The sequence below is a fragment of the Chaetodon auriga genome, chromosome 20, assembly GCF_051107435.1.
Source record: "Chaetodon auriga isolate fChaAug3 chromosome 20, fChaAug3.hap1, whole genome shotgun sequence".
NCBI classification, from domain to species: Eukaryota; Metazoa; Chordata; class Actinopteri; order Chaetodontiformes; family Chaetodontidae; genus Chaetodon; species Chaetodon auriga.
This window is the reverse complement of record NC_135093.1, coordinates 7,138,786-7,165,813: the sequence shown is the minus strand read 5'-3', so window position 1 is coordinate 7,165,813 and position 27,028 is coordinate 7,138,786. Positions and strand designations below refer to the sequence as shown.

Below are 27,028 nucleotides of genomic sequence, written 5' to 3'. Positions count from 1 at the left end.
AGTGTGTCATTAGTTTGGCCTTTGAGATACTTTGGTTCTGCTAAATTTTCCAGTGATCCAGTAATTTCTGGATAATTTCATGCTTTTTTTAAAATTATTATTTTACAGGTCATATTTTTAACTTTTTATTTCACATGTGTGTAATTTCAGAATTTCTGAATAACTCAATAATTACAATGTTAGTAATAATACTTTTTCATTCATCATTGAAAACTTGATTACATATTTCTGTGTCTTTTCCTGTAGACAAACATTATTTCTAATATTTATGCATTTCACATTTTTGCATGTTCAGCTTTGCACTGTTTAAAAGGTTTTCTAGGTTCTCCAATTAAGTGGAATTAATTAATGCAAAGTGTGCAAACTGTATATTGCTTTCTCTATAATTAGTGCCAAAGTACTTAAGAAATTAACAAATTACAGAACCATGAAACAAAGCACTATCATGAAATCATGTGTTAACCTGTATGAAGGTGCTATACAAATTAAGCTTTATTGAAGTTTCCTCAAAAGCAATTAAACAATTTCAATTTGTGCAAACATAGGCTTTATTTGATAACTTGCGTATAAAAAACTAATCAATGACACACAAAAGGTCACTGGGTCCACACTTTCTTAAGGACAGAAAATTGAACAAGTGCAGGTAATAAAGCTTTTGTAATGTTTTACATAACTGTGTTACATAAGTTAATAAGTATGTACATAATGACCCATATATTCATTTTCTTTTATTTAAAAAAATAAGTTCTAATGTGATTATATTCTGTTATCTGCAATATCAGTATTTACTGCATGGCTGATGTCACAAGGAATGATGGTAGATTATAAACTGAAAAAAGGGGGTTATAAACATAAAGATGGCCTCTGACACAATGAAATACTTAAAGGTTTAAGCTGGAAATTAAGAAAAGATCAGATGACAACAGTGAGCACAGAGAGATCTGATGCCTGGGGATGAAACACAACCGAACAGAAAGAAAACCAAATAAAGCATCCCGTTTAAATTATTCCATATTTTCAATCTTCAAACACTAATTCCTCTGACAGCACTCTGGAGGAATCTGACAGAGGTCCAAACCGTGGCTTGGAGTTCCTCCCATGTCTGATCAGAGCAGATGTTTGTTTTTAATTCTTCCCCCCCTCTTCCTCGTACAATCATTATGTTCCCAGACGTCTCTCTCTGGACCTGCGAGCTTGGAGCTGCCTGATGGGCAGCCTGATGGGCTGCTTGTTGAACTTTTCCATTATTTCTTTGATTCGCGACAGGTTGGTGCGGCCGATGACGAAGTCGCACCTGGTGGCGCCCATCTCGTAGCCCACCTCGCACTTCTTACTGGTGAGGCTGTAGCCCTCAGCCCTGGCTGTTACTTTGTACTCTCCAGGGTTCAGCAAGCGCCAGTAATCGCCATCAGCAGCTGAAAACACACACACACAAACATTTTCTCTGTGCTTATTTACAGTAGTTTCATTGAGTGTTGGGTTGGGGTGTGCAGGCTCAATCTAACCTCTCCAGTTGCCGCACTGACCTCCAAAAGCACTAAAGAGTTCTCTGAAATTTGTGTTTAGAGCAGATGTCAGTTGCAGGTCTGCTGGCCTCAGCCTATCATTCCTCTTCAGCAGCACATAAGGTTATCGATAAACAGAGGAGGGACAAACTGTAAAAAGGAGGCTCACCAGCCATAAAAATAAGCTCCTGAGAAAAGCATCAAAGCCGTCACAGCTAAACACTGCATTATGTCAGATCAATAAAGTTTCAGTTCACCACCGATATCAATCAAGAACGAGTCAGATCACTAATTTATGGTCTGGCATAATCTAAAGAATAACGAAATGTAGCTTCATATCAGCTAATTTATGGTATTTCACTTCTAAAGTTGTCTATTTAACTACCAAAATCAATGATAACTAAGCATGACAGTTGTAATAAAGTTAGCCTGATTCAAATTGGTGCAGCGATAAATTCATATTATAATATTATAAAGAAACAAAAAAAATAATGACCCCAACGCATAATAAATTCTAACTCCTCTTATATAATACTAATTTTAAGTGTCCAATCCCAAACTGAGACTCTCCCTGTGAATAGTAAGCAGACCCTCATGTGCCGCGTAGGTGGAGTCACCCTTTAAGTCTAATTCGTAGAGACGTGGATCTAACTCCTTCTGGAAAACCCCACTTTTCTCTCAGGTGTAACATTTTCCTGGAGATCCTTGAGGGTTTTACCTGTACGGGATCATGTAAACATTACATGTAAGTAAGACCACAACAAGTGTGAGCAGTCACATATTATTTGTGCAACTGCAGCAATATGCAAATCTTGTCCTAGAAAGCTGAATTTAAACAGCCCACTAAGCAGTGGCAAAAAGCAAGCCTCACAAAAGCCTTCATCTAAAAGCCTGAAATAAAAGTTGGAGAGTTCTTTGTGCTCTACTTTTGAGAAGGGAGGTGTTCTATATCCCTATTTAGAGTTTTTTAAAAATAGCTCTGCTTTGTCGAGTTGGATCTTCTGGGTCTCTCCCTGCAGAAGGCTGCCTTCATGTGACCTGGGAACACGGGTGCACATGTGCACTTTAAGCCCTCCACTCACTTACAGAAAGGACAGCGTTGCTTCCTTCCGCTCATCCGCACACCTGACACGTCTGAACGACCACAGAGACAAATGAAATATGATGGCAGGTCTGCCTCTGCTGCGGGTCTGCGGTCGATCCGAGCAGTTGCACATGGACGTCTGTGCTCACATGACTCACACTCAGATGGCAGAAGGGGATCTAATTGTTTCCTGATGTGCTTCAATATAAAATGCTAATGAGCTAATGAATTCTCAGTCTAGGCTGTCTGCCCTGCCTTCTCAGCGCCCACAGCTGATTCATCCTGATGGAACAACGACCGCTGCGCGAATGTCTGTTTTTGAAGACGGCTCCAAAGCAAATTCAAAGCAGCTGAAAAGGTGCAGCTTTCAAAATAAATACCCTAAAATCCTTCTTGACTGCAACTGAGAATAGCAAAGGATTCAGAGAGGAAGCGGTGGCTTTTACTTCCAGGAATAATAACGGCTAATGTCCTTTTGGACATTTGATTTCACGCTCTTAGTACAAAACTACTTTGGCTCTGCAGGCTGCATTTTTCAGGCATCAGCAGAGATTGACTTGAGGGCACACAATCAATAGTCAGATTCAGAGCAGAGGGCCTCAGCGACACTGAGTCAGAGTCCAACCTGCAGCACTGCTAAAATACATCACCTGCTTTCGTTTATGACGTTTACTCCATCATACACTCGAATGCTAACTTACTGTAAGAGTGACTCAATCCTGAGTCAGTGAGCAGCTAGTCTCTGCTGCTTTGATTGCAAAATCTAAGCTTACTCACATACAATTTCAGAGACAAAGCAAAAAAAAAAATCCACATGCTGCAAAATAGACAATGACTAGAGACAACAAAGAACAAATGTTTGGAGTGAGCATGTTTGCTTTGTGCTGACTGCTCACATGAACCATTAAGAGGTGAAATTATCCATAAGGATCAGGTTAGATGCGTTATTTTACCTGTGCGGATATCATGGCTGATCCCCTCCACAGAGATGATTGCATTAGCTATTCCACGACCTTGCACATCCCTCACCACGCCTTTGATCCCGCGATGCACCTGCATACGAAAAGCATGACCCATGCAAGCGTGTGTGAACCCTGCTTTAAATTTACCACATCGACATCTACTTCATCATTTAGCACAATGTGTATTGCATGATGTGATGATATGATGTATAATTTATCGTCCTCAGTTCAATAGTTGAGCGTGTTTACACATCTTTCCTCATCCAGCTTCAATATTTAAATACAAGCTGTGTCCCAACATGGGGCCGGATCCTCTGAAGTCCACATCACCAGAGAGAATATAACATAACAGGCTTGTCATATTTCAAAGTCTTATCAAAGTGCAGCTGATAATGCAGCTTTATTTCTTCTGAATTTGGAGCACAATAGCTTTGGAGCCCTCTACATCCTTTAATTCACTGTGTGCATTCAGGTAAAACTTGTCCACTAATAAAACCTGGAATTTCTTTTTGCTTTCACATCGTCAACAATTATAGACAAATACACTCACACATACTGACGTGGGCCAGCAAAAACAACAATAATTAGATGAATGATTCCATGTTTCTTTATCTTATTGGCCAGGATTTGTTGTTTATCGCAGATTACAGAAAACTTTTATCAATATTTACTGTTACTGGTACATTTTATGCCAAGTTTCTATTGTGTGTTAAATTTAACATCACAACTTATGTATCATGGAACTTGCGAGTTTACCACTGATATTCACAAATTGTGTGTACTATGATGATAAATATTTGAGTTTATAAGAAAACAAGTACCTGAATGCAGCATTAGCTCAGGTCTCAGGTACGGGATGAGGCTCAGGTTCAGCCTGGCCTTTAGGTTTTGGGACAGACTGATGTTTGTGTGCTGTGTTCTTCAGAGGATCACAACCGATTCTCCCTCCTTCGCCAGCAAGCCCCCAGACTTTTTTTGCTCTTTATACTACGTCACCTCGCTCTGAGTGTCTAACATTGCCACAAATGGGTCTACGTTGGAGTTGGAAAGTCTGTTATGTGTCATGCAAATGCTAAAGGGACACCAAAGGGCAAGACAAAAATCGTTATTTGACGACCTGGTAACGAGAACAGTGATTAGATTTCAGAAAGGGCATCAGTTTCCAGCTCAGTACTCAGTACTGTATGTGATCAGCTCATGAGGTATTGATACAGCCCTGTTGAATGAGTGCTAAAGTGAGAGGAACAGAAATAAATCAGTAGTGAAATACAGACTACCATATTCCTAAAATAACTCCAAAATACTAAAAAGCATGTGTTTATGTGGCTCCTTTGCATGCACTCTGGTTTTCTTTTGTGTATGTGTGAGTTGAGGAGGCTGCTTTGCCTCTGCACCTGCTCCATGAAGACAAGAAGAGACTCGCGATTGTTCTCCCACTCTTCAGGCAGTTCGCTCTCATGTGGGAATTTGTCACAACCCACGTACATCGACAACTCAAAGCAGTTGGTGTGCAAATAGCTGAAATCATTCATACCTGCCAAGAAAAGAGAAACATATCTGAAGGCCAGCATCAACTTAGGTCGGCATGTTGTCCCGTTATTGGCCAGAGTTCGTGGCAATAATTAAGAGTGAAATGGATCTGAATCAGTCTCACTCTTTCTTTGTTTGTCTGCCTTTGAATTGTTACACGATGCTTCAAGCTTAAACAAGCTTAAGCTTCGAGAAGCTTTGAAACAGCCAAAGGGCTTCGGTGCTGAATATGCAGATGTGCACATGGTGCTAAACAAAGCTACAGCTCAAAGGCTCAGAGCCGAGCAGAGAAATCCTGCATAACACAGTGTCAGGATCAGTGAGAAAACAGCAATGGACACTAACTGCCTGCCGCGGTGTGCCAGGACGCTCCGTTGATGGTGCCGTCCTCCTTGGCAAAAGCCTCCGTGTGGCAGACCCTTTGGTTGGCGTCAGTCATCAGGCGGTGGGTGGACGCGTAGGAGAAGGCCAGCCAGCGGAAGACGTGGTCATCCGGGGTAGGCGTCTGCTCCCTGGTCACCCCTTGGGAGCGGGTTTTGTCATAGGGGAAGGTCACCACCAGCTCCCCTCCCTGGAGGTTACCGCCCAGCACAAAGGGCATCTTCTCCATCCACGCTATCAGAGCTCGTGTCTCCACAGCAACCTACAGCGGGGACACAGGAGAGGCGAGGATAATGTAATTTGTGCAATCATCTCAGTACTGTGTTTGCTAAATTAACTCCCTCATGCTGAAAACAATTTCACTGCAATGTGCTCTCAAGAGGGAGTGATGACACTATGGAAACGGCTCTTCACACACTCCCATGCTGTAAACTACTTCCACTAATATTTATTCTGAAAAGTGAACAAATTCTCATCAAGAGGCAGCAGGGCGTCTAGCACCCAGTGGCTTGTATTTGCATGTTCCAATCAGGATATTGATAAAATTGCCCCTGCTGTTTGGGCTCATCTAATTAAACCAGCCCCGCTATCTCTAAGCACCGGTTGGGCCGGTCAGTGAGGCGAGCGGGGACAGTTTTCACAGCTTCCTGAGCACAGATGGGGATCCCAGCTCTGCAGCTGCAGCAGCTATTCTGGAGGCGCTGTGTGACTCACTCGTGGTTCTCAGTAACGTCAAAACACTCGTGAGGATGAGCTTTAAATAGATCGCTGGGTATATTTTAGCTCACAGCCTCTTCGTCACAAATAGCAAACGCATCCGCTTCTCCCAGAATAGACGGCGCTGACATGCCCACGTGGCTGTTTTACCCTTTCCAAGCGAAGGATTGTTTTCACTGTGGGATGTTTTTGTTAAACAGGAGGAGGCGCAGGACACGTGCAAACGGTCAGAATTTGTCACCTGTAGGTGAAGTCAATGGAAAATTAACTGTGATGCTGGCTTTTTTTTTTCTTCAGATTATAAACAATAAAAGCTGTCACCTTTTCTAAAATTCTAAAACAAAAATCTCTCACAAACTGCAGCCTGGAAACCCCTAATTTGAAAATCGCATGCATTCATGTAGGGATGCTGAAACTGACACATTAAATGAGTTTAGAGTATGATACAGTCTATCTAACAGAGTCAGTCAGACTCACTGAGGCGTTTCTAGACTGGTACCACTCTGGGATGGGCACATGGTGGTTGAACATTTTGCGAGGGATCCACTTCTTGACTTCAGCTTCCCACAGTATGGAGTTGAGATCAGGGAAGTTGTGGTGAATGTCTATTCCATCATTGCTCCATCGACCCAGAGACCAGCCGCTGAGCTCTGAACCCTGGGTAAAAGAAAAAGAAACAGGTGCAATATGAGGGAAATTCAGAGACAATGGGAGTTATCACTGGTTTTACGGTCGCAGATGGAGCTGTAACATGGTTCAGATGACGTGGCGGGAAGTGTGGAGTTGTCTTCATCCTTAAAGAGGATAACAGTGGTATCAGGTCAAAGACAGGTGCCAAGGGTACAGCAGCTCCATCAGCAACTTTGGCCTCCTGTCATCACAACTCACAACAGCAACATCTGAACAAATCCTAACACTGCTGACCTCCCAATGATCACAAAGCTCAGCCGTCCACACAGCTGGTCAACCATGAACATGCTGTAGAGTGAAGGAAGGTCAACACTGGCAACCAAAAAGCACTTTAAGCTGCATTAAGTACTTTTGGATCAGTAGGGGGAGAAAAACTCCAAAACAAACACACAGGTAGCACCTACTCTTCTTTGAGATCGTTTGCTGGAAATAACTGGCCATGGTTTTACTGGCATAACCTTAAAGTCCATGTGCAGCCAGAAAAGCAAAACAATGATCCAAGACAGGCTAAAAGCTGCTAAAGTATGTAGAGATGCAGATCTGGGTGCAGCATTACTACTGACCCTTTTACATTATAGATTGATGAAGCTTCAGCCATGATAAAACTGGCCTGTCTGCTGCTCTCTTACAGGACTCGATGGGTTGAATAGGTTCATCACTTTTCACTGTGCATGCACATGCAAATTTCAGTTCAGGAAATTAGTTGTTAGGCACATTATTAGCTTATGAGAAACAGAGTGTTGCAGTATGTTCACTGCACTCACACATCAGGCCACCAAATGACATGATGTCATTGATGTACCGCAGCCAAACGCTTTCAGACTTCCTTTTGACCTCCCTTACTTGTTTTCGTCGGTTTGTGTTTCATTAATATTGTGCCTTTAATCTAGCAGAGCTGCAGCTGATTTCAGAGCATGCCCAACAACATGTGTTTCACTGTTATTTCACAGCTGAACAGGGAGCTCATGTCCACTCATTTTCACTCATACTGCACATACATTGTTCATTTTATATATATTCCTCCGGATCTTTCTAACCAATTTTCCGGCATGTACCTGCAGATATGGTGCTGTTTTCACCAGAGGCCAGCGAGTGATATGAGGTCACTAATGGCCGTCGTGCAGACCTACCACTTCAAAGGCTTTCTCGTACCCATCGGGGTTGACAGATGGCACTAGATGGATCCTGGTCTCTTCCACCAGGTGACGTATCCGCTGGTTGCCGGACAGATACTCCTGACACATGAACTGCATCAGCAGGAGGAGCAGCTCCCGTCCCAGCACCTCATTACCATGGGAACCCGCTGTGTAACGAAACTCCGGCTCACCTGGTCAACAGGTTCACATGAAGGGAGAGATGGGGCCGAAAGATCGACGGTGATTAAATATGCAGTCGCTGCTACTACATGTACAGCCACACCGAGAAAAACACTGCGAAGAACACAGCGTGACGTCGCTGATGTTGTTATTATTGTGCATTAAACTGAGCAATCACGTCCTGGCGCATTAGAGCACACTGTTGCCTTGAATATACTCACCGACCTCATGCTCTCCTGGGTTGTCAGAAATCTCTATGGCATACAGCTTGAGGCCATTGTGGCTCTTTCCTATGTTATAGATCCGGGTGACGTTGGGACACATTTCATTCACCACCTTCATAAGCTGTGGAAGGTAAATAATAAAGCACGACTCAAAAAATGTCTGAAATCAACCTACTGCAGCATTCACATGGTTAGTAGAGAAGTAGAGAAGAACAAAATATAGATTTACTCAAATCCTAAGAAGGCGCCCAGAGGCTAAATCATGTTCACAAGAATTACAATTATTTGCACTTTAACTTTAACTGTTATACATTTAGTGAGAAATATTTAATGTTACAGAGAAATGCTTTGACAGATTTGAGAACATTTTGCTGCCAGTGCATTCAAACAGGCACTTTCCCTCATGTACAATTATGAATGTCTTTTACTCAAAGGACATGAAAACGTATTGTCTCAATGAGCCTCTTGGGAAAATGTTTTTGGCTTTAAACACAAAGATGTTTTTTTTTTTAAGTTTGATTGTGGCTCATAAGTCAGGAATATTAGATTTTAGAGATAAATACCTCAAAAGAGTACAAAATAATCTCCAAGTTATTGGAAATTTCAAAAACAATATAACCAGTTCTGTGGTGGAGACTTTTATTTAATAACACTCGAGTCAGTGAGCGAGGAGGGTTTCTGTGTGAAAACCAGTCACAGTAATTATGAAGACAGGCTTGTAGAGGAGCTGATTAAAATAGAAACAATTATCATTTACCCATATGGACATAAGTGGAGACACAAAGAGGAAGCGCAGCCAGAAAAGGACTAACAAGCTGTGAAGTAAAGCAGTAATGTCAGAAATCTGTGCTGTACCAGCTGCTGCAGAGGTCATTAACCAGTCAGGAGTGATGGGGTTTTAATTAAGTCTGGGTTGCATCTTGACTTTTTCAACCAATAAGTCATTAAACAAAAATCTGCTTTTGTTCCTAAAACAAATGATTACAAGTCAAAATCCTCCTCGCAGTGTAATAAAGCACAGCATTCCCTCGATAAATACACCTGATCAGTGTGGACCGTGCTGTCATAAATCCAGTCTTTTAATACACTGCCACTCAGGTGTGTTTATTTCTTCTCATAGAAACATAATAAAACTGAACAGGACAGACTGTGTTTTGATCTACTTTCAGTAACTGTCCTCTTAGGTTAATGATATCATTAAAGGCAAGTTTCTTGGCCGGCATGTAATGTCAAGGTAATGTGTCGTCTCCCTCTTTGAAGGATGTGTAAAATGTTCTTTCCACCTATGATGTCATATCATGTGTCTCACAAAGTGGTGAACCTCGCTCCATCCTCGTTTATGGCCCACTGAACCTTTCCAGGATGCCCCTTTCATACCCAATCATGATATTATCACCTGTTACCAATGAACCCATTTACCTGTGGAATGTTCCAAACAGGTGTTTTTGGAGTGTTCCACATCTTTCCCAGTCTTTAGTTGCTCCTATCCCAACTTGTTTGAAATGGCATCAAATTCAGAAAATTCAAATTCAGCTATGTCTTTCAGTTGGCCACCCTTTCATAAAGTCAGTATTCCCTGAGCTGCTACGTTACAATCAGTTGTGATCTAAGAGAAGGAAAGTCCTTCAGCAATGCTACAGATATCTTTTTCACTCTCATGGGGCATGTACGTTATTTCAGAAGCCCCAATGGGCTATTTCCTCTTTGAGGTTCTGGCACTACACTATTTAAACCGCTGTGATACGGATAAGGAGATACGGTACCAGGTACCTGCACAGAGAAAAGAAATGTCAAGAGTGAAAAGGCTTTAGACGCTGAGTTTCAAAAATAGTCTTTCCTTCCTTTGTGAAGGCGTATTGAGGCTGGACACCCTGCGTGACACACATTAGCCTCAAAGGTAAAGAAAGAGAGAGGAGAAAACAGTCCATTTAATTCATTTTGATGTTGTTGGAGTAGCATTTCAGGCTGTCCCGCCAGAAAAAAGCTGCTGTTTTGCAATGAGCCATACGTTCAGAGCATTAATTGTACTTCATGTCATTGTGGGTCATAACAGCAGTTTAGGACACCTGGAGTCGCCTGTTTGGCACAGGGGAGCTGCTACATTAGGGACGATTACGATTCACGGCACTTGTACCTTCACAACCACTCTGTCAGCATGTAAGCGGTGACAAATACAGCTGTCGTCCTTCTCAGTACAAACAGGCTACTGTTCATGACAACTATATGAATAAGTAATGACACAGCCCAGGAGATGCTTTATGCATTTTCATGTGGCTGGCAGCACTCGCTTCATTTGTTACTGTTGCACACTTTGTTCTTGCGAAGGACACAACTTGTCCTGTATTGGCTCACAGTCACACAAGATGTTTTATTGCTCCATACTCTGGTGTCTTTGCTGAATAAGAAATTAGAGCTGCGGCCCTGTAAATCGACTGATATGTGTTGCTTTCGCTGTGACTCACCTGCCTCATTTCTTTGTAGCTGTGGTGTCTGAAGTCCAGCTTGTCTGTTGTTATGACCTCATTCCGCCTGTGATAATAATTATTTGGATCTGTTGGGAATTGAAAAAGCATATAGTCATTGACATTCAGAGAAGGAGGTGGTTTAGCTACTTTTATTCACAATGATACCAAAGGAAAGGAATGATCAGTCCTGCCGTGTGTTTCAAGACAAAAAAATGCAGAGCACCTGCCCTCTTTCCTCCAGTTTGGGTGAAGTTCAGCCAAGTTACAAAGACTTTCTCTGGTATCACACCATGCAGCAAGTTTGGGTATTTGGTGCCAAGATTTTAAGATATCTGCCTCTGAGGTTTCTGCCACCCCAAAACGAAGGAAGAGAAATTTAATTCAATTTGTTGTGCTCCCGGCACTCAGCAGTTACACATTAATTACTCAACAGCAACCTGTTTTTCCAGAAACAATGATCCAGTTACTGTGGATAATATCGCTGTGCAAAGTTTCCATTGGGACATTTTTTTGTGTAGGAAATGATCCTCAGCACATAAAACCACAATCTGCATGGCTGGATACCAGCTGAGGTAAGTAGGCCAGGTTTGGACTTAGTGGACTTTTCCTATAATCAACACTCTGCACATTGAGATCAAGTCAATATAAAAATATATGATTTTTAAATTGGTCACACGACTCAGTGGGTGTTGAGACTGAAAACAACCCTGTTGTGTCAAAAAGGTGAGACATTGAAATCCTGACATTGCAGTTTGAATCACAGATCTGTGAGTTTTGAGGCTCAGTAAAGTCTTGCCCATCTGGATCAAATGAGGAAATACTTTGATGCTGTTATGGAGCAACAAAGGCTCATGGTGGACACAACAATCCTCTAACCCTAATATTTTTAATTTTTGTCACAAGAATCATGAGATAACTGTCACAAAGGCCTTTTTGTGTTGCAGAATAAACTGCACTTCTAAAAATGTTGATCCACTGTGTCAGTGTGATGGCCTCATTCGGACAAATAGGTGATGCATTTCTTCACGCAAGGCTAATGTCAGTCTGAACAAGGACGCGTATCACTCTAATATTTCTACCCTCCAGTGGCAGGAATCATTCATGTGTCGGCTCTGTCCATACAAACCCGTCACCTGGCATAGGACAGCCAAGGATCTCCACTCTCATGCAGATATTGCCGCTGTTGAACCAAGAGCGAGGGTTGACTCGAATGTATCGGGCGACCACAGGCGCGGGGAAGATGTTCCTGACCGGGATCTCCTTTTCCCTGTTACCACTGAAGATCTACTGAGGCAAAAGGGATCAACCAGATGGTGAATAAAGAACAGGATTTCTCTGCAGAGTGAATGTCAGTTGATTGTAGCTCATGCATTCATTTATTTAGTGTGCCTCTCATGGACAGTGCCTTCAGCTGTAAATGAGTCAAATGTAGCCTAGAATGCTAATAGTCATCGATTGTCCCTGTCTAGATGTTTAAAGGCCCCCTAAAAATCTAATAAAATTACAAAATCACCTTGTGTGAAGGACAGAGCGTGCAGTAAATATTAAAGAAGCCTTTCGATATAAATGCATTCAGTTAGAACATGCACAGGAGAATGAAAAAAAGATGGTGGGATTTGTTTCCATGCTTTAGTCCACAAAACCCTTAAACAAACACACATCGAGTACCTGCAGAATGTCATTAAACCCTGATACCACTGGGAGTTTATTGTAAATTTTAACACCCACGGCGGTAGTTCTTCTCTGCACCTTTTGGCATTTTGAAAGACCAACAGTGCAGTTTGGCATTTGGCACAAAAGGTGGGTGAGTGGGTGAGCGGGAAGCTTGTAGCAGAGACTAAATTACTGAAGGGGCATTATCTCCCACATGGATGACTCCACCAGCCAGGGGAGTGTACAGTTACAACCAAAACTTCATTAGCTGGGACGTGAACCACAGTGGGGAGCAACAAGGATATGATTTCCCTCAGAAATATCATCTTAATCTGATCAGCATGTTCACTGATAATAGGATTATTAATGTTGTTATTATTCTGCAGCCGAATGCATCAGTTGCTGCTTTACTTTGCTGTCGAGGCATTCCTGTATTTAGTTTCTGTCTATTCAATTACAGGAAATGCCCAAGTAGAGAAGAGATGAACAATGAGCCAGGATGAGGTTTCCATCTGCTTGAGGATCATCAGTATTTACTATTGCCTCTCAGCTCATTAAGCTTGGAAATAGGCAGAGATCTAAATCTTCCTCCGTAATTGCTCTGAAGCAAGAATTCATATCTCCTTCTGGTTCCAGTCAATCAAGGGCACAGAAAACAAGACGCTATATCAAGCTGGTTTACACGGAGAACGAACAATGCTTGAGCTCAAAAGCCTTTCAGTGTGATAGAAGCTGCCTGCTTTATAGTTATATGTCACTAGATAGCAGCTTTAAATGTCGCAATTGTTACTCACCAAGTCTTTTGAGCCGTTCTTCAGTGTTATCCAGGTGTGACTGTCGTTGCTCACCATGACCCTGTACGAGGTCACCCAATCACTCCTTCAAGAAAAACAGAGGAAGAAGAGAAATATCCACTCAGGCTAAATTCAATGCAAATGGTTTAATGGGTGGATGCATGCTGTATTTCTTGCATAATTACTTTGATCTAGAAACTTGAGGCATGCAGCTGCCTTCCACAATTAACACCTACCATGACAAAAATCTGGATAGCCTAAAAGTATTAGAGACCAGGGAGACTAAAATTCTGACCAAAACCCTTTCAAAAAAGTAGGAAAAGGAGTTGTAGCTGAGGAGCTAAAACCTGCAAACACCCTGGTATTGGCCCTTGGAATAGCTTAGTCAGATCAGGGAGAGTTGAAACATCAAAATAATTTTTTATGTCTGTCGGAAAAAGACTGATGACTTAATGTCCCGTCGTGCCACACAGAGCTCTGCCCAGCGTGTGCAGTACGTAGGCTGGCAGTGACTGCCATGCTTTTGGATAAAGACATCAGTGCTGAGCTGGTCCAGCCTGGTAAGAATTCCCAGTTCTGCTAATTAAAGCACTGTTATAGACAGAAGCCCCCCGAGCTGCCACCGCAGACAGTTACATGCCCTACAGAGCTAATTGCGGAGATATCCTGTCTTAGGCATCGGTGTCTTCTGCGCCCTTGAAGGAAAATTACAAACTCAGCCTCTAAAGAATCTCCCCATGCTCTCTAACTACGCAGCAGTTTCCAGAAGTCTGCGCCACCCTCCCCAATTAAGAGTTACAAAGGCCAGAAGTTGCCAAATATCATTAAGGGGCGAAGTCTGAGCAGGTTGAAGTTAGGGAAAATGGGAACAGAGGCAGTTGTTGGTTTTCTTGGTTGAATTAAGGACTAAAAGAAATCCTTTTTCGATGCTTTACAGAAGAGTTTAAGTGATCTTTGAGAAATTTGGGCTACGTGGTTGTTAAAAAATTGTTTGGCGGACTCATGTACTGATGAGCTGAAGCAGTGGAAGGTTGCATACCATTCCCTTTGTATTTGGAAGTTAAGTACATAAAACACTATGGAGATCTGATGCCACTGTAGCTTATATCTTAACACACTTTACAGACGCTGTTAGCAGCTGGATGACTCACCCCATACTATAGTCACTAAACTCTAACTGTAAATATAAGGAATTACAATTGATACAGTTTAAAGAATACTGTCCGCTGGTTAAATCCCTCTTTTTCCTCGTCATCTCAGTGTGGTGAACAAGCTCACAGCACAGTGAAATCTTTTCACCCCAGTGTTATTTTTATAATGTAGTGACCTTTTAAGAGAGATGAAAGAATGAGGCTGCACTCCAATCAATCAAACTCATAAATCCTTAATCCCACAGTGAGGGGATCAGAGAAGACTTAGAAAAGGGCAAACACCAGTGAAGGTTCAGCACCATGTGGACGAGATTGAAAAGCTTGTTTTGTTTAGATTCGTGAAGTCCAATTTTCCAGTTGGGGTTAGAGGCGTTCAGAGTTCGAGAGCGATTATCGCTGCCTGTCTACTTCTGAAACTCATGGCATATTTAATTAGATTTTTGGCCAAGTAATTGGGTTTTTATTAGCCATGCTAGCGACATGGCTCTGTGGATGCAATTAGTGGTCTGCCGCTCAGTCCACCACTTTGGTCCAAATAGACTTCATCTCAACAAATGTTGGATGGATTGCCATGAAATTTTGAGCATTCATGGTCCCCAGAGGATGACTCCTACCGACTCTCATGATCCCCCATGTTTCCTCTCGTGCCATCATGAGTTTGACATTTGTGGTCTTGAGTGAAGCATCTCAAGAACTATTGGATGTATTCCTGGACCGTACTGTACTTTGTGTTTAGTGCTAATTAGCAAATCTTAGCATTCTAGCATGTCATACTAAGATGGTAAGCATAGCAAAAATGCATGCTGAAGATCAGCATGTTAGCATTGTCATTGTGAGCATTTTAGCCTGCTGACGTTAGCATCCAGCACAAAGCACAAGTGTGACTACAAGAAGTGCAGCATCACAGAGCTGCTAGCACGTTTGCAGACTGTCTTGTTTTCATACAAAGTTCATGATGCCAACCTATGTCACTAATAAATGGGGATGTAGTAATGAAGGTTATTAAAGCAAAAAGCTTTTCTAGGACTATCCAGGTTGAGACTTGCATTTTTCTTTGCAGGTTTCATGTAATTGACAGAATGCAGAGCTTGATATAATGTTTATTTCTCATCTTTTCCTCATATTTTGCCTTTCTTTTTTTATTAGGACTATATGCCTGAAACAAAGAACAAACAACAGTCTGATGAATTTCCACTGATGATTTAAATCCACCTCCAAACAGACATCAGCAGATATCACCAGGAGTCATCCACCCCCCACAATGATCCTTTCAAGTTAGCTTGGACGAGAAAATGCTCATCGACGATCATCTGCAACACTCCCTGCATGTCTGCAGGGTTTCTACTCACGACCAGAGGGAGCTCCTGCCTTGTGTGATGACCCCCGTGAACTTTGTCAGCCTCCTGGCATCCACCTCGAACCACTGCAGCGGGTCATCTCTCCCAGCACACCAGGCCCCGTCATAGAGGTCATCTTCATAAAGGCCAGCCTGCAGGCCAGAAACACAATTTTATTCCAGATGTCCATGTGGAACCACAAACACGCACAGTCCACATATGATGCAAACACTGGCTGGTAAAACGTCTGATTTGCTTGCTTTTGTTATGAATTTATCAAAGGTCACTGCTTAAGTGCTGACGGTGGAGAGGGTTTAAGTGTGGAGAAGTCAGAAGACAGAGATGTTTAGTTAGCTAAATAATACAGACAGGTAGAGTATAAGCTACACTACTAAGGCTGGACTGGATCATACTTAAATGGATGTTACAGCAAAACAAAGCCAGTGAAGTTACGGGAATGAAAGCAGGACACATCTGTCAGACAGAGCTGACTGTTATAGACACCATCTAACCTTATTTTTTTTCCCATTTTCCTGCAATAGTTTCAGTGTACATGCTACTGACGTAACATGCACTTGGTCCAACAGCTGAAAATGTTAAACTAATTATAATGCGTAAAATGCTGCTCTCTCCATAAAGCCCGGACCAGATGACACTACTGGCTCAGGGGGAGATGTGTGAGGAGTCACACTCACATGCTGACAGGCAACATTGTTCATCTTCTCCATCCAAACGTAAACATTATGATGACATGCTGCACTGTGCATCCTGTGTGCGTAATGTCAGTACATCTTGATCAGAACTGCCAAGTCTAATTATTTACAGATCTGAACACAGACAAATTGGATGTGATATACATTTACATTATGAAATTATGGATTTGGGACTATATATAGGTTTTGTTAACTATATCAAGTCAGTGTTCAACATCACTGGTTATAGTCAGACCATTTAAATGTGTTTGGCGTTGAGTGGGCCTTCAGATGTCTCCACTGAATGCGACCTATTTGCTATATCTAGTAGAAGTCTTTACTATCATGAAATAGTTGATGGACTTGAATTAGTCTTGTGCATATGAGGAGTCCTCAGTGAAAAACTGTATTTCCACAATCATAGTTCTGCAAGTGTACATGTAAACGTCAGTCTCTGTGGGTCTATGCAGGGTCTATGCGGGGAAGGCTGTGGAGGAGCCAATGCACATCTCCCAGATCTGAACATGTCGTGTGGCACTGTGCTTGAAACAAGCCGAGTGGTTGATCCAACTTCCTGTCAGGATGCAAGTTAGAAGCGGAAAGAAAAATATGTTTGCTTGCATTGGAAAGAAAACATGTAGAACATGAAAGAAAACGTCTCCAAACGACGCCCATATTTTCATTTCCTCGCAGCTAAGATGAGCATGTTCTAGCTGTAAGAAGGAGGTGTTCAGCTTCCTCAAACTGAATTCCTGAAGCAAAAATGCATCTCTATTTTACTGTTGAATGATTTGTGAGATCTGCAAATAATTCTGCCAAGGAGGGTCTGTTTTATGTCCTCTTTGTCTGTCAGTTAGCAGAATATCTAAAAAAAAAAACTTGTTAACAGATTTCAGTGAAATATGGCAAAGCTTTGGCCACGGAACAAGCGATTACTTTCTGGTGCCAGTCCAGATCCAGGTGCAGACCTTTCATGAACTACTTACCTGAATGAAAAAAACCTGGCACATGTACCCCATAATTGACTGTATACATTTTTTTGCAGGGTAGGGGCACAGTTTTTAAACCCTTTTAAACGTTTCTATTATAGTTATTGCAAATCTAAAAAGAATGAGCCATTTCAGTGTCCTCTAGAATTTCATTTGTTCACGTTTTCCTGCAAGTATGCATCTTCCTGATATTGAAAGAAAGTTAAATTCATCACAGAGCTGTTGGTGTCTGGAATCTAAACAAACTAAGTAAGTAAAGCAAACCAAGTCCACTGGCCACAGGCCCGGTTCAACAGGGAACATCTGCTTTCTATGTGTTTCTCCTGATTTACAGATAATTTTTCCTCGAGAATGGACATTATCTCTGTCCCTCTATGATCCCTGACAGGCGGTGAACACAGAGAGACACAGAGGTGAACAGAGAAATCCAAACAACAAGTCCTTTGTTTTGTTGATTTCCTGAAACACAATGCCTGGTCGTCTTGAGCGAATTAAGAGCATGTGTGTGTGTGTGTGTGTGTGTGTGTGTGTGTGTGTGTGTGTGTGTGTGTGTGTGTGTTTCATTAATTGTGCAGTTGTATTCGGAGCAGAAGATGAGGCTCGCTGCAGACTGTGTGCAGGCTAATACCCTCGTAGCACAGCTTGCACTAACAGGAAATACCTCTTCTCCCAGATGCCAATCCTCTTTATTAGGTTTGGGGATGTGCCCCTGGTTTGATGGCAACACTATTGCTTTCTCTGTTGAGTTAGCTTTGGAGTATTAAAATATGCTGCGAGCTGAAACAGAGCGATAATGTCATCCACATTTAACTGAAGCAAAAGCCAGTCATCCCAGCCGACGTCTTTCCATGGAGCTTAAATATGAACTCAAACTGATCCTGAAATTAAAAGATGCTATCTCTGGATCATATATTTTTTTTATATTGCTCCTTTGAGGAAAAAAAAATGACTGCACAAATTATGAAAGTTTCCAAGGAAAGGTGAAATTGCCCAGGGTATGATGCTACCCAAACATTTTTGGCAAGCGTGTCCAAGCTACGCCAACACTTTACATTCCTGCCTTACCTGGATGTTAAGACGACCCCTGTGTGCGCCAAGGCCGTAGCGTTTCGTAGTTGAAGCGTGAAGCTGGAAATCATCAATCTTCAAATTCTCCAGTCCCATGGGAGGGCATTCTAGGTAACAAGAATGACAAATTGGCTTGTGATGGTAATGTTATGTATCATGTGTTGCATTGCCCCAGGAGCATTGCTTTCTGCACAGCGTAGCTCCTGAGTCAGGGTCCATGCATTTGTTAATAACTAGACTCAACAATAATGAGCAATTTAGACTCTGCACAGTGAGCTTGAATGTGTGAAGCAAACAAGGCAGCAGCTGCACTCTGTGTTTGTTACTGAAAAGATCTAATAATAGGCGCTCTATACAGAGAGCCTAATGTAGTCAACACAAAGAGTACGATACAGTATCATTCTAATAATGTGAAATGCCCAAAATGAAGCAGACTCTGATTGTTATTACATGCCATTGTCAGTGTTGATATTTCTTCATTCTGCCCCCCAACTAAAAAAAATAATAAATCAAGATGGAAACTCTTCCATCAAGCAAGTCTCCCTTGCAGCAAATTTGTTCACCCACAGTACCCACATCACACTCTGAGCTTGAATGGAGCCAAATAAGTTCATGTGCATCGTGTGTGTGTGTGTGTGTGTGTGTGTAAACAGCTCATTTTCTCCAAACCTGGAAAATCAAAATACAAAAGGTGAGCCTCCGTGAACAAAATGGAGTTCAGCAGCGTGACAGAGGGTTTGATGTCTGAACTGCTGTGAATTTCAAAGCATCAATATTCATGGTTGATTAATGACGGTTTACTATGAACGCTTCCTTTATGTAATTTTGCAATGCACACCTATCACAGCCATCTAACCGCACCCTGAATACATGATTAAATTGTTGAAATGACTATAGCACTATAATGGAAGTGAGAAAGGGAAATTGCAAACTGCAAACCTGTCAGGCATATTTATTATGATCAAAGGAAGATCTTTCCATGTAGAAATTACCACGGTTGGTTTATTAACATTGTCATACTGCTGATCGCCGACAGTTGAAGAGTTCATTTGCAAAAAAAGTGAAAAGCCATTCTTAAAATGAATAAACTAACATCAGTGTGATTGATATAACATGATTTATGTAAAAATCTTACATTTCCCAAAACGCAACCTTGTGATGCCCACATATTTGTTTCTGTTTTTCTGTTCTGTCTCCAAGCCCAGGCTGAAATATGCCAGCTGACATCACTCTCAGACTTGCTTCCAGTGGCTGAACTGTACTCTCCATGCATGACTCGCACACTGATGGTGATGTGTAGAATTAGTGGATACACAGCTGTGGAGCACAAAGCTGTACAGTGTGTGACCCTGATGCTTGTTGGAGGCATGTTGTACAGTATGGCTCCAAGTTTAGTCATGCTGAAATGCTGCAATGTCAATAACACTCAACTTAAAAAATGATGTTTTTATGAGTCCGTATCGGATTCTTTCCCAGCGCCAGTGATCCATGTATCCAGATGTTTTTTGTATATTTTTTCAAGTGAATCAGGGTGAATTTAACTCGCTGTCTTGAATCCTGAAATAAATAAAACTGTTTTCAAAAAGTTGCATTTACTACATTTATATTAAGTGTTCATTACTGTAGATGATCATACTATACTGTGTAAGTATCTTTCCTGCCCAAATCAAAGAACTAGAGTAATCCATGATGCATTGAGTCTCATAGTTCCTATCTTTCCTGGCTGTAGTGATGGCATGATGGAAACTAACAGTCATCAATATGAATAATCGTCTTTTAATTAACTCCTTGAGCATGCCACTTATCCATTAACACCCACTGCTGCCACAGCAATGGTTTGGCAGGCAGGCAGCCTGTTCATGGCACCCTGAATTTACTTCAGAAAAACACAGTCTTTAAAAGAGAAAGCAGCACATCAATTAAAAAGGCTCTCATTTGCCGCTGGTGGGAGTTTGCAGTTCATCTGAACAAATGCCTGTCTTTAAGTAATTGCAGAAAGCGAGATGGTGTTTACTAGAAAGAGGTCTTTGTGTGAGATTGGCTCATCTTTTACACTACAATGAATATCACCAGGGCCAAATGGGCAAATCAGGGTTGATGCGTAAAATCCCCTGTGCCCAACGGCTCTTTGGGCCAGATCAAGCTCTTTGCAGACTTCCCTGGATCACAGCAATGGAATTTCAGACCAAGAATTTCCAATTGGGCATCGGTCTGTTTGTACATGCAGTATATGCTGCACATGTCGCTGTCACACAGCCAGACCACCTTCACAAAAAATGAACACCAAGGAGTGTAATATTCACAAAGGAATTTACTGTAGATCCGGGCTTTTGCTTTTACAACATGTGCATTTGGATGTAGAGTTCTGTAGTGAAGTATATTTAATCCAGAAAGGAAGCAGGCTTTGCATTGTATTACTGTTCCTGCAGCATGATATGTGTGAGACACTGAACACCGTCAATCACACGCCACAAAATTTTCAGGGACGCAAAGAAGATCAGCATCCAAAATCCACACATGCATGACACAATTTACGTTTGGTGCACAAAACAAACACATCTCAAGACCAAATTAATTTCTGCTGTAAAACTTCACTTCACTTAGCCACTGGTAAAAGCAGTTACAGTAGTGTTCACAGTAACTCTACACAGCAATAAAACACGTGTTCATCCACTTGTGACCCTGTACTGTATGCCTAGATTTAAAATCCTCTTGGAGTCAGACACATACAGTAAGTCTGCAGGCTTTCTGAATGGAGTGATCACAACACATTAGGGACAACTCGGCCCTCGAAGCAGCCCAAAGGATCAAGGTCAGCGGGGCGAAAAAATAGATGGGTGCCCGCCATGTTGCAAAGCCCTAAATCATTATCACCATCTGCATGCAATCTTTCGCAAGAGAAACTGCACAATCTAGCTTCAACAACAAAGTGTAATGACCAAACAGACAGACAGTGGAGACATGCTGTCATGTTAGGGCTGAGGCCCAAAACCAATACTGGGATCACAGTTCAGTCAGCTTGGTCGGGTTTAGATTTTTTAATTGACACAGTGAATTTTTGAGGATCCCGTTTTGAGAAGCGCTCTAGCAGCAGAACTAGTGTCCTGCAAAATATTAAAGCAAGACCAGGTAAGTTTTACTGAACTCAGCAGCATTTTATCAAACTCAGCTTCTGTATTTGTGCACATTACAAACTGTGATATCTGAACAGAAACATCTTGTTTCAACATGTTTCTGCACATCACCTCTGGAACCATGAGTGAGCTGATGAAACATCCACTTTGATCGCTGGTCTTAGAGACCCCAGTTAATGAATTCCCTATTGCTTTGGTATGTGTTGATGTGGCAGGCACTGAGGTTCGGCTACATCTCCAGCAATGACTGACTAATTAAAAATTTGGATGTTAAAACATTTTAGAGCTTAGTAATGCTCTTGAAATGTAGAAGGTGTATGATTTTTACATTGTCGAAGCAGTCGGAGCGTGACCCGGGCGAATCAGCCGCTACCAGGAGAGAAATTTGGAAAACAGATTGGTGTTGAGTCACCATTTCAGCCGTGACAACATGATTTTGGGAGTATGAGCCTTCCAGATTTTGACTGTGTGGGCGTCATTGTGCCAGGCGTGGCGGCACTGAGTTCCCATTTTCCAACATACAAGAATATCCAACTTTCTGCTCCCGAGTGCCAAATTAAAAATGGCAGCCTTTCTGTCTGTCTCAGTAGGGTCCTTACAATAACTTCAATATAAACACATAAATTCACAGTTGGCCTCTACAGCACTCTTAATATCCCAGCATTATTAAACACAGCTTCCAGTTACACTAGAAATGTTAGACACTCTGTAAATAAGTCTAATAAGGGCAATATCAGCATGTTCAGAGCTGTGGAAAGTCTGAGATCAAAGCACACGTGCTTTGCCCCGAATCATGCTTTCAGTCGAGCGAGTTTAATCTGTCATCGTCATGACAGGAAGGCTACTGGGCATCCTGGCTTCAGTTTAGCAAATACACTGTGATCCATGGAAACCAAACACAATGCTTCAAGAGGACATCAGTGCCTCTGTGGCTTGACTCCACTTCTGAGAGCATCATTTTTATATTGCCAGACTTTTCCCTCCCAGGGAAAATACGCTTTCCGAAAACTCTTTGCCTTTCCAAAATATTTGTCATCTGTGAGAGAGTTTGTTTCTTTTTTCCCATCCTAACGGCTCCCGTGAAAGCGGAGAAATGATCCCTGTGCACTGGAGGCAAGATGCATTTTTATGAGATCATGAATTTCCCATAACAAGTGAGAGTGACATCGATTTTTCACTCACCTTCTTTCAGCAAGGTGTACCGGCCCTCTCCTTCTGAGATGCTGTTTGGGGTTTTCAGGGCGCTCTTCTTGTTCTTCTCAGCCTTTTTGTTGGCCGTTTTCACTGAGGAAGGGAGTGACATTTATACAGGAACAAAAGCGAAACTTTTTAATGTTTGAAAGAGGCTTTGACAGGTTGAATCACCTCTAAATTTGCTCATTCTTTCATTGTTGTCAATGTAGAGAGGGAAAAGCAATATTGTTGACAGAGAAAACAAAGCTTTGGCTGGATTCAGTCCTACACACATGGATAGATTCAAGACTGGAGGCTGAACCACCAGACAATCTCTGGGCACAGGATTTGAAAACTTTTAACTCTGTGCTCCTTGCATGTGATTGCAGTATGTCCCTGAATCACATTAGCTCAGCCAACGCCGCATTTTCAATTCGCACTCTCATTTCGTTAATACTGTGATATCATGTATAAGATAACTGCCTTCAGGTTCAAAGCGGTCATGTATGAGAGGAAGGATGGGGGCAGGGAGTCACATTGCAGCAACTGGAGATGGAAGAGAAGCGTGTGCTTTTTATTTGACTGAGTGTCAGGTCAGAATAGGTCCCACGTGATAACAATCCTTCTCACATCTGAAAGTCTTTATCCTCGTCTCATTCTGGGGACAGGCTAAATCCTCAGCAATGCTCCGAGCAGCATATGTGGTTCAGGGTAACGGATATAGAAGGTTCTGATCATTTAGATCCTGCGAGCTGCAGGCAATGTCCTACTCATGGCCATTTCAGGTGGATCAAAGTAGTAATAACACAATAAATACATAATGTAAATGTCCCATATTAAAAATAAGACCTTTATGGTGTCAAATGCACTCAAATATCGAAAGGCTTTAAATTATGGGTGGTTCAATGTGTACCTGGGGTATAAAGATGCTAAATCTTAGATGCAACATTTTCACCCACATTTCACTCTACATGCTCATGTTGGAATGGATGAAAACCTACAACACTGAAAAACATTTCACCGATGGTTATTAGAGATTTTTGCTGTAAACAGTTTTATTGTTGCTATTGGCAGCAAAACCAAAACAATGATCTTAAAGGTGCTAAAATGTTCTCTAAAGCTGAGGAGAACTGCCGATTAGTTCATTCTCTGTGGGTTTGTCACTGTGATCGACCCATTTCACATTACACACAGTCATTTTATCCATTGTTAATATGAAATTATTGACCAGTGCAGCTTTAAGTGCAATACTTCAATTAATCTATTCAATCATTTCCGGCCTTTGATGACAAGTTTCCAGTTTTTGTTCAACCATCAACCAACTTAACTGTCTCACAATGCAGTGTGGTGGAGATAAATCAAGCAGCTCCATATGACTTTTGCATGTTTCAGTGTTAACACTATTATTCTTCTTGTAGTCCCACCTGCAGCAGGTATCCCTGTAGAGACACGTGCAGCCAGATGCCTGAAACATGAGGTCACTGTCGACACAGCTGCTCTAAATTATCTGCCACCAACCAACTGAAGCGCTCACGCCTGTTACTGTCCTCCAATCCCCTGGCGGGATCTCAGACATACCTACAAACCTGCTACTGCATGTGCTGCAGGTCCCATACAGCCACTGTTGAGCTGTGCATTTCTATATGAAGAGCACAGCACTGCCTTCGGGAAAACGTGGATTTCACGTGTTCTGGATCCAGCGTATAATGCAGTCCTGACCTCTGTCTTGCGTGAGGCTGTTAATCTTGCTCTTGTGCAGAAGCCACACAGAAACATGACTCTGATCTATGCGTATGGGGGAAAGAGGGGGAGGACTACCTGCGGAGGTCATTGTTATTTCTCTGCACATATATCACCATGTGAATTGAATTCAGGTGCTCCTCTTAAGTGTCTCCAATTTTCTGCTTGAACTCGTCATCATGTGAGTGTGTGCAGCGTGTGGCTGAATGTTAAGGTAATTCAGCAGTTACTTTCTAAATACTAACCTGCAACTTCCAACTTTTAGCTCTATGCTGCACTGCAAATCTCCCTTTGTTCACTTGTGTCAGGTGATACAAAAAGCAAAAGAACCAAGTGTTATTGATCATGATTTTTTTTTGTTTGTTTGTTTTACTGTTCATTTACAAAGCATATCCTTTCTTATTCTATACGTACAATGCTGTCATGTTCATTCTATTGAAAAAACTGTCAAAACTTGCCTTAAAGCCACACACTGTCATCTAGTGGTTACACTGACTCATGAGGTTACTCAAAAGTTTCAGCAGAACTTCAGTTTTTCAGTTTAGATGCTGCAGCCACACAAACCTCTACCATCACCTTTTAAAAAATGATTGTTTGCCCATTTCATGATTTTGTGAAGGATTTCTAGAGCAAGAAAAAACCTTCACTACTGCATCCACGTGACAGCTTGAGATTGAAACTGTAAGAAAAGCAAAAACAGCCAAGCATTGTCCTTCTATGAGATGGCACTGGTTTTACCTGATTTAGCATCAGCTGTGGTTTTATCCGTCTGCCTGCTGCTCTCTGCTTTTCCCTTGGCCACTTTCTTGCCAGGGTTTTGGCTGGGATGCTCATGCCTGTCAGGTATCGAGGCCAGAGGCTTCTCCAGCATTTGGACCTGATTGTACTGGTCCCTTGTCAGCAGCTCCTGCATATAGTAATCCTCATCCTCGCCGGCAGAGCCATGGCTGAGGTCTGCAAGCCCCACGAGGAGTCCCAGCAGAGCCAGGGGGGTTAGGAGGCTGAGGCGCTGTCTTGTCATGACACGGGGGATTATCTCCAGCTGAGAGTCCCGATGCCGTCTCCAGAGGAGCCTGCTGCTGCTGCCGGGCTGCGTCCCATCAACTGCTCCCCTTCCTCTCCCTTCCCACTCCAACACAGAGAGTTCACAAAGTTCTCAGAGCGCTCCAAGTCACTGACGAAAGCAGCGGAGCCAGAGGGTCCATGGACGCCTCAGCCTGGGAAAAATGCAGTGAGGGAGGGAGAAGCACAGAGAGCAGGAGATGAAGGAGAGGAGAGAAGAGGCAGGGAGACAGACAGCACAGTTCTCTCCTTTACATGCTGACGCAAAGAGAAACGACTTTTCTCTTGCTCCTGTAGATGCAGAGTTATTTTATTGGTGTGAAGTGAAAAGGGACAGAAGTCTTTCTGGGAAACACATCGACACATTCAGGATCTGCTTTCATTGTCATCACCATGCACTCTGTCTGGGACAGGAGCAGCTTTAGCCAGAGGAAAGTTTCTCCTTTCCTGCAACTCGAGTACTCAAACAGCTCTTGAATTCTGTGTGTCCTAAGGAGATACATGTAGGGGTGTGTTTGAAGTCCAGACTGGTTCAAAATATGCATTCACAAACAGGCAGTAGCAGTTTAAACAGTAAATTAAGCTGGGTGTGCAGCTGTTTAGGAAAAGTTACTTACACTTACTGCGTTCAGTGTCAGCTAACACCACATGATATCCCTTTACCGGCAAAGATAATTAACTTGTTGCTCCTCTCCAAGCTGTCTCACTTGCTGAGGCTGCTCTAGTTTTAGCCGAGACCAGTTTGGACTTTGCAGTAATTTACACGTTAACAAACAGCTGAAATTTAACAGAACAAACTCTCGATGGAGCATCCAGGCATGTTCCAACGCAGGGATGGAGCGATGCCCTGTGTGTCACACCTCATCACATCAGCGCTGTCTGTTCCTCATGAAGCTCCTTCTCTTCTTTTTCTCTCTATCACACACACACAAACATGACCTCAGCAGCCAATGGAGCCTCACTTTCACAAGAAGACTGTAACAAATTCCGAAGCCAGCCGTCAAACTGACACACTCCTGATTAAAACCATATTTTGTCAGCTACAAAGACATATTTTCAAGTTAAACGGTAAAAGATCCCAACATCTCATCTCTCTCATTCAAGGAACGTTTTGAGTTATTGTTAAGCAAAGAAGCTCTTGCCTTGGGCTTTAAAGATTTAGCCGTATGGAGAAGTGGGATTTCATGGAGCCATTCGTACAAGTAATAAGTACAGCTTTTGACATTTCATCAACCTGAGGCAAGACAAACTAAGGCAAACATAATAATCCCTCAACATGCCCGGTGCCCCGCCTGGACGCTGCCCAATTTGAATGCACCGGTTCATTACACATAACTGATGTCGATAGACATTGCATACAG

General features: G+C 42.3%; 1 protein-coding gene across 1 annotated transcript; it reads right to left on the bottom strand.

Moving 5' to 3' along the window:
* Nucleotides 1–568: 568 nt before the first annotated feature.
* cpxm2 (carboxypeptidase X (M14 family), member 2) lies at nucleotides 569–25,626 on the bottom strand. Its single transcript, XM_076760686.1, has 14 exons — nucleotides 25,344–25,626; nucleotides 22,875–22,976; nucleotides 18,556–18,665; nucleotides 15,822–15,961; nucleotides 13,322–13,406; nucleotides 12,008–12,158; nucleotides 10,872–10,960; nucleotides 8,407–8,530; nucleotides 8,000–8,196; nucleotides 6,657–6,836; nucleotides 5,427–5,724; nucleotides 4,946–5,085; nucleotides 3,543–3,642; nucleotides 569–1,415 (listed from the first exon to the last, which is right to left on the bottom strand). Exons 1-14 carry the CDS (start codon nucleotides 25,624–25,626, stop codon nucleotides 1,159–1,161), a joined length of 2,256 nt encoding a protein of 751 aa, XP_076616801.1. The 3' UTR covers nucleotides 569–1,158.
* Between the last annotated feature and the right edge of the window lie 1,402 nt (nucleotides 25,627–27,028).